Raw genomic sequence first — 15,541 nt, forward strand, 5'->3', positions numbered from 1 at the left:
AACGGTCTGATGTCAAACTCCTGGTTCAGACCTTTAGGAGACATGGCGGACAAACGGTCTGATGTCAAACTCCTGGTTCAGACCTTTAGGAGACATGGCGGACAAACGGTCTGATGTCAAACTCCTGGTTCAGACCTTTAGGAGACATGGCGGACAAATGGTCTGATGTCAAACTCCTGGTTCAGACCTTTAGGAGACATGGCGGACAAATGGTCTGATGTCAAACTCCTGGTTCAGACCTTTAGGAGACATGGCGGACAAATGCTCTGATGTCAAACTCCTGGTTCAGACCTTTAGGAGACATGGCGGACAAATGGTCTGATGTCAAACTCCTGGTTCAGACCTTTAGGAGACATGGCGGACAAATGGTCTGATGTCAAACTCCTGGTTCAGACCTTTAGGAGACATGGCGGACAAATGGTCTGATGTCAAACTCCTGGTTCAGACCTTTAGGAGACATGGCGGACAAATGGTCTGATGTCAAACTCCTGGTTCAGACCTTTAGGAGACATGGTGGACAAACGGTCTGATGTCAAACTCCTGGTTCAGACCTTTAGGAGACATGGTGGACAAATGGTCTGATGTCAAACTCCTGGTTCAGACCTTTAGGAGACATGGCGGGCAAATGGTCTGATGTCAAACTCCTGGTTCAGACCTTTAGGAGACATGGTGGACAAACGGTCTGATGTCAAACTCCTGGTTCAGACCTTTAGGAGACATGGCGGACAAATGGTCTGATGTCAAACTCCTGGTTCAGACCTTTAGGAGACATGGCGGACAAATGGTCTGATGTCAAACTCCTGGTTCAGACCTTTAGGAGACATGGCGGACAAACGGTGAATCCAACACAATTCTCTTCTCAGTAATAGATGATCAGTATCCCCCCTCCTCCTAGGAGTCTTAACATGTTTAATACCAATGTATCTCAAAGAGCTAGTGTTGTGACGAGCCTCCATGAAATGCGCAGCCACAGGGTTTCTCTGGTCAAGGGTCCTGATATTACTCCTGTGTGCTGCTGTCCTTATTTTCATAGCTCGTTATGTTTTGTCCTACATAGCATAGACCACAAATACACTCGATCAGGTGTATCACTTTTTTTTTTGTGGAACATGTAATGATGCTCTTAATCATCTTTTCCAGTTGTGGATCAGTGATCAAGATTTACCAGTGTTTTTGTAATGATGTGGTTTGTCACGTCTGTCTGAAGAATGGGACCAAGGCGCAGTGTGTGTATCATTCCACATTTTATTATAACTGTGAAACTATGCAAGACATACAAATAAACTAATGAACAAAACAACAAATCGTGACGACGATGTGCAACATACACATACTCAAAATAATCTCCCACAAAACCTAGTGGGAAAAACAACAACTTAAATATGAACCCCAATTAGAGACAACGATGACCAGCTGCCTCTAATTGGAGATCATCCCCCCAAAAAACAACAAAGAAATACAGAAACTAGAACCCCACATAGAAATACAGAAACTAGACAAAACCCCTTGTCACGCCCTGACCTAATCTACCATAGAAAATAAAAGCTTTCTATGGTCAGGATGTGACAGTACCCCCCCCCAAAGGTGCGGACTCCGAACGCAAAAACCTAAACAACAAACAAAAACAGGGAGGGTTAGGGTTGGTGTCTAATGTCGGTGGCGGCTCTGGTGCAGGACGAAGAACCTTCACATCCTGCGGATCCTCCTGCATCGGAGGCGGTTCTGGTGCGGGACGAAGAACCTTCACATCCAGCGGATCCTCCTGCATCGGAGGCGGTTCTGGTGCGGGACGAAGAACCTTCACATCCTGCGGATCCTCCTGCATCGGAGGCGGTTCTGGTGCAGGACGAAGAACCCTCACATCCTGCTTATCCGCCAGCGTAGGAGGTGGCTCCGGTTCGGGGCGTAGCCCCCGCTCCGCCAGCTGATCCCTCCGCTTTCGTGTCACCGGACCGTGGATCATCGCCGGAGGCTCCGGACTGAAGAAAACATAGAAAAAATAAACTAGAACCAACATAGAAATACAGAAACTAGACAAAACCCCTTGTCACGCCCTGACCTAATCTACCATAGAAAAGAAAAGCTTTCTATGGTCAGGACGTGACATGGTTGAACTGTTTGCCAAGTGGGGAGTATTGAAGGAAGCATTGAACTCGTTGGCCTGGAGCGCCGGATGGTTTGGGTGTGAGGCTGTCATCCTGAGTAAATATTTTTGTAACGATCTCAATCCTCTGGGTAACCCCACTGTCTGAAACACTCATCCTTACATGTTTAATGAAAAGTGTTGTGGTTTCCGGTCCCTATAAGGGATATCCTCATCAGGACAGAGAGAGCTCCACTGTCTGCTTTATGGCTCCCATGGCTCAGAAAGAGAGACAGAGAGAGATAGAGGGGGGGGGCAAGAGCGAGAGAGAGCGGGAGAATAGAGAGGGGTGGAGAGGGGGGAAAGAGAGATAGGGACAGAGGGAGAGAGAGAGATGGACAGAGAGAGAAACAAAGAGAGAGCGAGAGAGAGAGAGAGAGAGAGAGAGAGAGGGAGAGAGAATCTGAAGTCACATGTCTTCTGTTTGCTGATGATCTGGTGCTTCTGTCCCCAACCAAGGAGGGCCTACAGCAGCACCTAGATCTTCTGCACAGATTCTGTCAGACCTGGGCCCTGACAGTAAATCTCAGTAAAACAAAAATAATCCAAAAAAGGCCCAGTTGCCACGACCACAAATACAAATTCCATCTAGACACCGTTGCCCTAGAGCACATAAAAAAACTATACATCCTTCGGCTTAAACATCAGCGCCACAGGCAGTGGCGATTTTAGCAGGTAAATATTGGTGGGGCAAAAAAAAATCATAATTTGGGATGCATGCCAACAAAGCCACTACACAACACAACACTAAACAATACATGAATTGCACTATAACGGTGACAAACTGTGCCCACAAACTGTTAGGGCCTACATAAAGCTGTCCCAACAGCGCAGTCCCAACACTTTACCACTGCTACACCTGGCTATCAGCGGAGCCTTGTCTGGCAGTGAAACAGTTCATTTAGCCTCATTTACTGCCTTTAAAAAAAACATAGCTGATATGACTGATTTGCTTAAACAAATGTGGTTTCTACTTACAATTAAGATGTACAAACTATGGCCTAAGTGGATGACAAACGGATAAGAGGCAATCCGTAATTTTGACGAAGACATTAATGAGCGAGCGACGACAGACGTAGTCAATATAACTATTTGTTTAGCACTTTTGAAATGTACATCGACAGAATTCAGAACATTGGCCATTCTTACAGTATTCTTCCTGTACACCAAGTCATAACTGCAGGATAAATAAAGAGGGCATATAAGCAGACAATGAAAGCTCTTACAATATTTGATGATTACATTTCTTTAAAACAGGCTATAGTCTACATGTGTACCACCAAGTCAGAGCAGTAGGCTAAGTTATGAGAGGGGAAAAGGACAAAATGATTAGGGTGAGGCACATGGGCTACTAACAGCTTACTACACAACATACACTTAGTATTACTTTATTAGCTGCAGTATACATATCTCCCTGGCATATTACATCATTTATAGAGCAGCATACAATACATTTTTGGACTCACCTTGTTGTGCTGTGCTCACTTTGTCATCAAACTTTGTCATCAAAGTCTGTCATTCTCTGGATTTATGGTGCTTTCAAGACAACTGGGAACTCGAGAGAAAAAGAAGGTTGAATCATGATGTTGTCAGTGATCTTCAGATCGTAGCTCTAGAAAGAGGCCAGAGTTCCCGATTTACAATTCTGAGTTGGATGAAACTTCAAAACGTATTTTCCCAGTCGTAGCTCATTTTTCCCGAGTTCCCAGTTGTCTTGAACTCACAGTTAGCCACTGATTCCTTCCAAACCACTCATTGTTTATTTTGCGATTTCCAACTTGTTGTGTAATGTTTATGTCCAATGGTCGATGAGCACCGATACGTTTTATTTATAATTTCTCTTCATTATTTCTCTTCATTTGACAAGGATTAAAAAGGATTTGCATGTATGATGTTGACATGATCAGTCCAATCAACGCTACTCAAGATATAACGTGATTTGACGTCATTTTATCTGTGGCCAATGCTAAAAATGTGGGGCTCAAAACAGGTGGGGCTCTACCACTCACCAACCAAGAATTCACAAAATGGGAAAAACATCAAATTGAGACTCTGCATGCAGAATTCTGCAAAAATATCCTCAGTGCACAACATTACACACTAAATAATGCATGCAGGCCAGAATTAGGCCGATACCCCCAAAATTATAAAAGTCCAGGAAAGAGCCGTTAACGTCTACAACCACCTGAAAGGAAGCGATTCCCAAACCTTCCATTACAAAGCCATCACCTACAGAGAGATGAACCTGGAGAAGAGTCCCCTAAGCAAGCTGGTCCTGGGGCTCTGTTCACAAACACAAACAGACCCCACAGAGCCCCAGGACAGCAACACAATTAGACCCAACCAAATCATGAGAAAACAAAAAGATAATTACTTGACACATAGGAAAGAATAAAAAAAAAAGAGAGCAAACTAGAATGCTATTTGGCCTCTAAACAGAGAGGACACAGTGGCAGAATACCTGACCACTGTGACTGACTCAAACTTAAGGAAAGCTTTGACTATGTACAGACTCAGTGAGCATAGCCTTGCTATTGAGAAAGGCCGCCGTAGGCAGACATGGCTCTCAAGAGAAGACAGGCTATGTGCACACTGCCCACAAAATGAGGTGAAAACTGAGCTCCATTTCCTAACCTCCTGCCAAATGTATGACCATATTAGAGACACATATTTCCCTCAGATTACACAGACCCACAAAGAATTTGAAAACAAATCCAAATTTGATAAACTCCCATATCTACTGGGTGAAATACCACAGTGTTCCATCACAGCAGCAAGATGTGTGACCTGTTGCCACAAGAAAAGGTCAACCAGTGAAGAACAAACACCATTGTAAATACAACCCATATTTATGTTTATTTATTTTCACTTTTGTACTTTAACTATTTGCACATCGTTACAACACTGTATACAGACATAATTTGAAATGTCTTTATTCTTTTGGAACGTTTGTGAGTGTAATGTTTACTGCTAATAATTTTTTATTGTTTATTTCACTTTTGTTTTTTTTCTATTATGCTACACATGCCAATAAAGTCCTAGAATTGAAGAGAGAGAGAGAGAGATTAGGGAATATATACAGTATTTAATGTAAATATAATATGTCTCTGTCCACGCCCTACCCCACATGCAGGCCGGGCCTCCAGGACGATTGTCCTATTAAATGTCAGTCAGGTTATGTCAAATCAAATCAAAATGTATTTGTCACATGCGCTGAATACAACAAGTGTAGACCTCACAGTGAAATGCTGAATACAACAGGTGTAGTAGAGCTTACAGTGAAATGCTGAATACAACAGGTGTAGTAGACCTTACAGTGAAATGCTGAATACAACAGGTGTAGTAGACCTTAGAGTGAAATGCTGAATACAACAGGTGTAGTAGAGCTTACAGTGAAATGCTGAATACAACAGGTGTAGTAGACCTTACAGTGAAATGCTGAATACAACAGGTGTAGGACCTTACAGTGAAATGCTGAATACAACAGGTGTAGTAGACCTCACAGTGAAATGCTGAATACAACAGGTGTAGTAGACCTCACAGTGAAATGCTGAATACAACAGGTGTAGTAGACCTTACAGTGAAATGCTGAATACAACAGGTGTAGTAGACCTCACAGTGAAATGCTGAATACAACAGGTGTAGTAGACCTTACAGTGAAATGCTGAATACAACAGGTGTAGTAGACCTTACAGTGAAATGCTGAATACAACAGGTGTAGTAGACCTTACAGTGAAATGCTGAATACAACAGGTGTAGTAGACCTTACAGTGAAATGCTGAATACAACAGGTGTAGTAGACCTCACAGTGAAATGCTGAATACAACAGGTGTAGTAGACCTTACAGTGAAATGCTGAATACAACAGGTGTAGTAGACCTCACAGTGAAATGCTGAATACAACAGGTGTAGTAGACCTCACAGTGAAATGCTGAATACAACAGGTGTAGTAGACCTTACAGTGAAATGCTGAATATAACAGGTGTAGACCTCACAGTGAAATGCTGAATACAACAGGTGTAGTAGACCTCACAGTGAAATGCTGAATACAACAGGTGTAGTAGACCTTACAGTGAAATGCTGAATACAACAGGTGTAGTAGACCTTACAGTGAAATGCTGAATACAACAGGTGTAGTAGACCTTACAGTGAAATGCTGAATACAACAGGTGTAGTAGACCTTACAGTGAAATGCTGAATACAACAGGTGTAGTAGACCTTACAGTGAAACGCTGAATACAACAGGTGTAGTAGACCTTACAGTGAAATGCTGAATACAACAGGTGTAGTAGACCTTACAGTGAAATGCTGAATACAACAGGTGTAGTAGACCTTACAGTGAAATGCTGAATACAACAGGTGTAGTAGACCTTACACTGAAATGCTGAATACAACAGGTGTAGTTAGACCTCACAGTGAAATGCTTACAGTCAGGTTATGTCAGTCAGCATGTCCAGTGAAACATTAGAGTCCATGTTATTGTGAAATAGTTTACCCTAAAGCTGTGACAGACTGCTCTGTGATAGACTGCTCTGTGTGACAGACTGCTCTGTGTGACAGACTGCTCTGTGACAGACTGCTCTGTGACAGACTGCTCTGTGATAGACTGCTCTGTGACAGACTGCTCTGTGTGACAGACTGCTGTGTGACAGACTGCTCTGTGACAGACTGCTCTGTGTGACAGACTGCTCTGTGATAGACTGCTCTGTGACAGACTGCTCTGTGTGACAGACTGCTCTGTGTGACAGACTGCTCTGTGACAGACTGCTCTGTGTGACAGACTGCTCTGTGATAGACTGCTCTGTGACAGACTGCTCTGTGTGACAGACTGCTCTGTGTGACAGACTGCTCTGTGACAGACTGCTCTGTGACAGACTGCTCTGTGATAGACTGCTCTGTGACAGACTGCTCTGTGTGACAGACTGCTGTGTGACAGACTGCTCTGTGACAGACTGCTCTGTGATAGACTGCTCTGTGACAGACTGCTCTGTGTGACAGACTGCTGTGTGACAGACTGCTCTGTGACAGACTGCTCTGTGTGACAGACTGCTCTGTGACAGAGGGAGGAACCGATCTTAAATAAGTTGTTAGTAACTGAGACCAAAGGACTGACAGTAAGATGCCTATGTCCAGTGACTCTTCTGAAGGTGAGACGCTGCAACATGCCACTGTCATCTCCTGCTCAGCTCTCCCTCTCCATACTTCTCCTCCATACCGCCCCACCACCACCGCACACACTCACACGGTCAATTCTTTGGCGGCTGTAGAGTCCAATCCGAGATCCAGAACTGTTTCAGGTGCACACCACTAGACTAATCCTCCTTTTTTAATTTAGTCTTTTTTTTTTTTACAGTTTTACTGTTCTTCCTGTGATCAGTACATCTGATTCACCTGTATTCTGTACTTCCTGTGATCAGTACATCTGATTCACATGTATTCTGTACTTCCTGTGATCAATACGTCTGATTCACACACATGGCTATATATATATATATATAGGCTATATACAGTAGAGAGGCTATATACAGTAGAGAGGCTATATACAGTAGAGAGGCTATATACAGTAGAGAGGCTATACACAGTAGAGAGGTTATATACAGTAGAGAGGCTATATACAGTAGAGAGGTTATATACAGTAGAGAGGCTATATACAGTAGAGAGGCTATATACAGTAGAGAGGCTATGTACAGTAGAGAGGCTATATACAGTAGAGAGGTTATATACAGTAGAGAGGTTATATACAGTAGAGAGGCTATAACAGTAGAGAGGCTATATACAGTAGAGAGGCTATATACAGTAGAGAGGTTATATACAGTAGAGAGGCTATATACAGTAGCGAGGCTATATACAGTAGAGAGGCTATATACAGTAGAGAGGTTATATACAGTACAGTAGAGAGGATATATACAGTAGAGAGGCTATATACAGTAGAGAGGCTATATACAGTAGAGAGGTTATATACAGTAGAGAGGCTATATACAGTAGAGAGGCTATATACAGTAGAGAGGTTATATACAGTAGAGAGGCTATATACAGTAGAGAGGCTATATACAGTAGAGAGGCTATATACAGTAGAGAGGATATATACAGTAGAGAGGCTATATACAGTAGAGAGGCTATAACAGTAGAGAGGCTATATACAGTAGAGAGGCTATATACAGTAGAGAGGCTATATACAGTAGAGAGGATATATACAGTAGAGAGGCTATATACAGTAGAGAGGCTATAACAGTAGAGAGGCTATATACAGTAGAGAGGCTATATACAGTAGAGAGGTTATATACAGTAGAGAGGTTATATACAGTAGAGAGGCTATATACAGTAGAGAGGCTATATACAGTAGAGAGGCTATATACAGTAGAGAGGATATATACAGTAGAGAGGCTATATACAGTAGAGAGGCTATATACAGTAGAGAGGTTATACACAGTAGAGAGGCTATATACAGTAGAGAGACTATATACAGTAGAGAGGTTATATACAGTAGAGAGGATATATACAGTAGAGAGGCTATATACAGTAGAGAGGTTATATACAGTAGAGAGGTTATATACAGTAGAGAGGCTATATACAGTAGAGAGGCTATATACAGTAGAGAGGTTATATACAGTAGAGAGACTATAACAGTAGAGAGGCTATATACAGTAGAGAGGCTATAACAGTAGTGAGGCTATATACAGTAGCGAGGCTATATACAGTAGAGAGGCTATATACAGTAGAGAGGTTATATACAGTAGAGAGGTTATATACAGTAGAGAGGCTATAACAGTAGAGAGGATATATACAGTAGAGAAGCTATATACAGTAGAGAGGATATATACAGTAGAGAGACTATAACAGTAGAGAGGCTATATACAGTAGAGAGGCTATATACAGTAGAGAGGTTATATACAGTAGAGAGGCTATATACAGTAGAGAGGCTATATACAGTAGAGAGGATATATACAGTAGAGAGACTATAACAGTAGAGAGGCTATATACAGTAGAGAGGCTATATACAGTAGAGAGGCTATATACAGTAGAGAGGTTATATACAGTAGAGAAGCTATATACAGTAGAGAGGTTATATACAGTAGAGAGGCTATATACAGTAGAGAGGCTATATACAGTAGAGAGGCTATATACAGTAGAGAGACTATAACAGTAGAGAGGATATATACAGTAGAGAGAATATAACAGTAGAGAGGCTATATACAGTAGCGAGGCTATAACAGTAGCGAGGCTATAAAGATTGTCCAACCACTCTGCATTTTCAAAGGGTTCCTCTGCCTTTTAGTTTGAAACATCCCCGTTTATCTGTACTATTTCAGGACTTTTAGGGCTGTCAGTAATACGCATACCAGAGTGAGTATGTTTTTTTTTTTTTTGGACTAAGATAAAGACACAAAGAAGTATCTGACAGCAGATGTTTGTCCGGTACATTAGTAGCCTGTTTCAATCACTGTTGTATGCAAATAGATAAAAACCCACAGGAGGGCCAAAGGAAAGACTTGCATTTTTTTAAATATTGTGACGTATGGTACAAATGGGCAGTATAATTCAACCCAAGACCTGCTGTTTATTTAACTAACTGCTACATTATGTGTTTAACTGTCTCGCTTGGAATACTGGCTTTTACACAGGAAATATGACTTACCTTTTTTTTGTTGGAACTTGAAGTCAGGAACTTCGTTATTTGTGTCCGCAGAACAACACCTTGTGGAGACCGGACTCCTGTCAGGAGTGTCAATGCTTCAGCGACATCACCGTCTGTCAACTTGCTACCTGCCTCAACCCACACTGTGACTACCAGAGGGTAAGATAACAGAGGGAGGGAGGGAGGGAGGGAGGGAGGGAGGGAGGGAGGGAGGGTGGGTGGGTGGGTGGGTGGGTGGGTAGGTAGGTAGGTAGGTAGGTAGGTAGGTAGGTAGGTAGGTAGGTGGGTAGGTGGGTAGGTGGGTGGGTGGGTGGGTGGGTGGGTGGGTGGACGGACGGACGGACGGACGGGTGGACGGATGAGGGAGGGAGGGACTCTCTTATATGGTGTATATGGTATAGATGGTGTAGATGGTGTATATGGTGTATATTGTATAGATGGTGTATATGGTATAGATGGTATAGATGGTGTATATGGTATAGATGGTATAGATGGTGTATATGGTATAGATGGTGTATATGGTGTATATTGTATAGATGGTATAGATGGTATAGATGGTGTAGATAGTGTATATGGTGTATATTGTAAAGATGGTGTATATGGTATAGATGGTGTATATGGTATAGATGGTGTATATGGTGTATATTGTATAGATGGTATAGATGGTATAGATGGTGTAGATGGTGTATATGGTGTATATTGTATAGATGGTGTAGATAGTGTATATGGTGTATATTGTAAAGATGGTGTATATGGTATAGATGGTGTATATGGTATAGATGGTGTATATGGTGTATATTGTATAGATGGTATAGATGGTATAGATGGTGTAGATGGTGTATATGGTGTATATTGTATAGATGGTGTATATGGTATAGATGGTGTATATTGTATAGATGGTGTAGATGGTATACATGGTATAGATGGTGTATATGGTATAGATGGTATAGATGGTGTATATGGTATAGATGGTGTATATGGTGTATATTGTATAGATGGTATAGATGGTATAGATGGTGTAGATAGTGTATATGGTGTATATTGTAAAGATGGTGTATATGGTATAGATGGTATAGATGGTGTATATGGTGTATATGGTGTATATTGTAAAGATGGTGTATATGGTATAGATGGTATAGATGGTGTATATGGTGTATATGGTGTATATTGTAAAGATGGTGTATATGGTATAGATGGTATAGATGGTATAGATGGTGTATATTGTATAAATAGTATAGATGATGTATATGGTATAGATGGTATAGATGGTGTATATGGTATAGATGGTATAGATGGTGTATATGGTATAGATGGTATAGATGATGTATATGGTATAGAAGGTGTATATGGAGTATATGGTATAGATGGTATAGATGGTGTATATGGTGTAGATGGTATAGATTATGTATAGATGGTGTATATGGTATAGATGGTATAGATGGTATAGATGGTGTATATTGTATAGATGGTGTATATGGTATAGATGGTATAGATGGTGTATATTGTATAGATGGTGTAGATGGTATACATGGTATAGATGGTATAGATGGTATAGATGGTATAGATGGTATAGATTATGTATAGATGGTGTATATGGTATAGATGGTATAGATTATGTATAGATGGTGTATATTGTATAGATGGTATAGATGGTATAGATGGTATAGATGGTGTATAGATGGTATAGATGGTGTATAGATGGTGTATATGGTATAGATGGTATAGATGGTGTATATGGTATAGATGGTGTATATGGTATAGATGGTATAGATGGTATAGATGGTATAGATGGTGTAGATGGTATAGATGGTGTAGAGGGTATAGATGGTATAGATGGTATAGATGATGTATATGGTATTTATGGTATAGATGGTATAGATGGTGTAGAGGGTATAGATGGATGTTGTGGATTCATGGTGTGGATGGATGGTGTGGATGGATGTTATGGATTCATGGTGTGGATGGATGGTGTGGATGGATGGTGTGGATTCATGGTGTGGATGGATGGTGTGGATGGATGGTGTGGATGGATGTTGTGGATGCATGGTGTGGATGGATGGTGTGGATGGATGGTGTGGATGGATGGTGTGGATGGATGGTGTGGATGGATGGTGTGGATGGATGTTGTGGATTCATGGTGTGGATGCATGGTGTGGATGGATGGTGTGGATGCATGGTGTGGATTCATGGTGTGGATGGATGTTGTAGATTCATGGTGTGGATGGATGGTGTGGATGGATGGTGTGGATGGATGTTGTGGATGCATGGTGTGGATCGATGGTGTGGATGCATGGTGTGGATGGATAGTGTGGATGCATAGTGTGGATGGATGGTGTGGATTCATGGTGTGGATGGATAGTGTGGATGGATGGTGTGGATGCATGGTGTGGATGGATGGTGTGGATGCATGTGTGGGTGGATAGTGTGGATGGATGCTGTGGATGCATGGTGTGGATGGATGGTGTGGATTCATGGTGTGGATGGATGGTGTGGATTCATGGTGTGGATGCATAGTGTGGATGGATGGTACAGTATAGGTGGATGGTGTGGATGGATGTTGGGGATGCATAGTGTGGATGGATGGTGTGGATGCATAGTGTGGATGGATGTTGTGGATGCATAGTGTGGATGGATGGTACAGTATAGGTGGATGGTGTGGATGGATGTTGGGGATGCATAGTGTGGATGGATGGTGTGGATGCATGGTGTGGATGGATGGTGTGGATGCATGGTGTGGGTGGATAGTGTGGATGGATGTTGGGGATGCATAGTGTGGATGGATGGTGTGGATGCATAGTGTGGATGGATGTTGTGGATGCATAGTGTGGATGGATGGTACAGTATAGGTGGATGGTGTGGATGGATGTTGGGGATGCATAGTGTGGATGGATGGTGTGGATGCATAGTGTGGATGGATGTTGTGGATGCATAGTGTGGATGGATGGTACAGTATAGGTGGATGGTGTGGATGGATGTTGGGGATGCATAGTGTGGATGGATGGTACAGTATAGGTGGATGGTGTGGATGGATGTTGGGGATGCATAGTGTGGATGGATGTTGTGGATGCATAGTGTGGATGGATGGTACAGTATAGGTGGATGGTGTGGATGGATGGTGGGGATGCATAGTGTGGATGGATGTTGTGGATGCATAGTGTGGATGGATGGTACAGTATAGGTGGATGGTGTGGATGGATGTTGGGGATGCATAGTGTGGATGGATGGTACAGTATAGGTGGATGGTGTGGATGGATGTTGGGGATGCATAGTGTGGATGGATGGTACAGTATAGGTGGATGGTGTGGATGGATGTTGGGGATGCATAGTGTGGATGGATGTTGTGGATGCATAGTGTGGATGGATGGTACAGTATAGGTGGATGGTGTGGATGGATGTTGGGGATGCATAGTGTGGATGGATGGTACAGTATAGGTGGATGGTGTGGATGGATGGTGGGGATGCATAGTGTGGATGGATGGTACAGTATAGGTGGATGGTGTGGATGGATGTTGGGGATGCATAGTGTGGATGGATGTTGTGGATGCATAGTGTGGATGGATGGTACAGTATAGGTGGATGGTGTGGATGGATGTTGTGGATGCATAGTGTGGATGGATGGTACAGTATAGGTGGATGGTGTGGATGGATGTTGTGGATGCATAGTGTGGATGGATGGTACAGTATAGGTGGATGGTGTGGATGGATGTTGTGGATGCATAGTGTGGATGGATGGTACAGTATAGGTGGATGGTGTGGATGGATGTTGGGGATGCATAGTGTGGATGGATGGTGTGGATGCATAGTGTGGATGGATGGTACAGTATAGGTGGATGGTGTGGATGGATGGTGGGGATGCATAGTGTGGATGGATGGTACAGTATAGGTGGATGGTGGGGATGCATAGTGTGGATGGATGGTACAGTATAGGTGGATGGTGGGGATGCATAGTGTGGATGGATGGTACAGTATAGGTGGATGGTGTGGATGGATGGTGTGGATGCATAGTGTGGATGGATGGTACAGTATAGGTGGATGGTGTGGATGGATGTTGTGGATGCATAGTGTGGATGGATGGTACAGTATAGGTGGATGGTGTGGATGGATGGTGTGGATGCATAGTGTGGATGGATGGTACAGTATAGGTGGATGGTGTGGATGGATGGTGTGGATGGATGGTACAGTATAGGTGGATGGTGTGGATGCATAGTGTGGATGGATGGTACAGTATAGGTGGATGGTGTGGATGGATGGTACAGTATAGGTGGATGGTGTGGATGGATGGTACAGTATAGGTGGATGGATGGTACAGTATAGGTGGATGGTGTGATGCATAGTGTGGATGGATGGTACAGTATAGGTGGATGGTGTGGATGGATGGTACAGTATAGGTGGATGGTGTGGATGCATAGTACAGTATAGGTGGATGGTGTGATGCAGATGGGAGAGCAGCATACTGTGTACAGGCTAGCCTTTCTCTACAACACCCAGTGTTACATCAGACATATGAGTCATTTAGCAGATGATTTATCTAGGGCGATTTATCTAAGGCAGTCATCTCAACATACAGTAGCTGCTGTAGTTAAGACAACCACATATCTCAGTCATGGTAAGTACAACTTCCTCCAATAAAGCAGCAAAGTCAGTAAGAAAATAAAATAAAATATGTGTTTGTTTTATTAGTGTGGCTTCCTCTTACATTCTGCATTATCAGACTCACTAGTACTGTATTGCCTCTGTCTCTCTATACAGGGAGACCGGTTGAGGATCCCTCCCAACCAGTGTTGTCCTGAATGCCTGCCCTCCTCTCAGGGCGCTTGTCAGCATGATGAAGCTGTTTATGGGGTCAGTCAATGACACGTAACGCTGTGGAGGACAAGAGAAATGATCTGCCGTCTCCCCTCCTTTCTCCTCCTCTTATCCTCCTCCCCTTCCTCTCCTCTACCTCCGCCCCTCTCCTCTTATCCTCCTCCCCCTTCCTCTCCTCTACCTCCGCCCCTCTCCTCTCTCTTCCCTCTCTTAACCTCCTCCCCTTCCTCTCCTCTACCACTGTCCCTCTCCTCTCTTCCCTCTCTTATCCTCTCCTCTACCACTGTCCCTCTCCTCTCTTCCCTCTCTTATCCTCTCCTCTACCACCGCCCCTCTCCTCTCTCTTCCCTCTCTTATCCTCTCCTCTACCACCGCCCCTCTCCTCTCTCTTCCCTCTCTTATCCTCTCCTCTACCACCGTCCCTCTCCTCTCTCTTCCCTCTCTTATCCTCTCCTCTACCACTGTCCCTCTCCTCTCTTCCCTCTCTTATCCTCTCCTCTACCACCGCCCCTCTCCTCTCTCTTCCCTCTCTTATCCTCTCCTCTACCACCGTCCCTCTCCTCTCTCTTCCCTCTCTTATCCTCTCCTCTACCACCGCCCCTCTCCTCTCTCTTCCCTCTCTTATCCTCTCCTCTACCACCGCCCCTCTCCTCTCTCTTCCCTCTCTTATCCTCTCCTCTACCACCGTCCCTCTCCTCTCTCTTCCCTCTCTTATCCTCTCCTCTACCACCGTCCCTCTCCTCTCTCTTCCCTCTCCATTCCTCTCCTCTACCTCCGTACCTCTCCTCTCTCTTCCCTCTCTTATCCTCTCCTCTACCACCGTCCCTCTCCTCTCTCTTCCCTCTCTTGTCTTTTCCTATACCTCCGTCCCTCTCCTCTCTCTTCCCTCTCATATCCTCCTCCCCTTCCTCTCCTCTACCTCCGTCCCTCTCCTCTCTCTTCCCTCTCTTGTCTTTT

The 15,541-nt window shown here is 43.6% G+C and overlaps 1 protein-coding gene across 1 annotated transcript in view; it reads left to right on the forward strand.

Annotated features, from left to right (window-relative positions):
- LOC106585923 (extracellular matrix organizing protein FRAS1) overlaps nucleotides 1–15,541 on the forward strand; it is a 345,785-nt gene that overhangs the window by 93,636 nt on the left and 236,608 nt on the right. The window contains exons 3-4 of the mRNA XM_045706754.1: nucleotides 9,830–9,937; nucleotides 14,528–14,620. Of these exons, the coding sequence (XP_045562710.1) occupies nucleotides 9,830–9,937; nucleotides 14,528–14,620 (201 nt within the window). The remainder of the gene's footprint in view (nucleotides 1–9,829; nucleotides 9,938–14,527; nucleotides 14,621–15,541) is intronic.

This window comes from Salmo salar, chromosome ssa24, assembly GCF_905237065.1.
Source record: "Salmo salar chromosome ssa24, Ssal_v3.1, whole genome shotgun sequence".
NCBI classification, from domain to species: domain Eukaryota; kingdom Metazoa; phylum Chordata; class Actinopteri; order Salmoniformes; family Salmonidae; genus Salmo; species Salmo salar.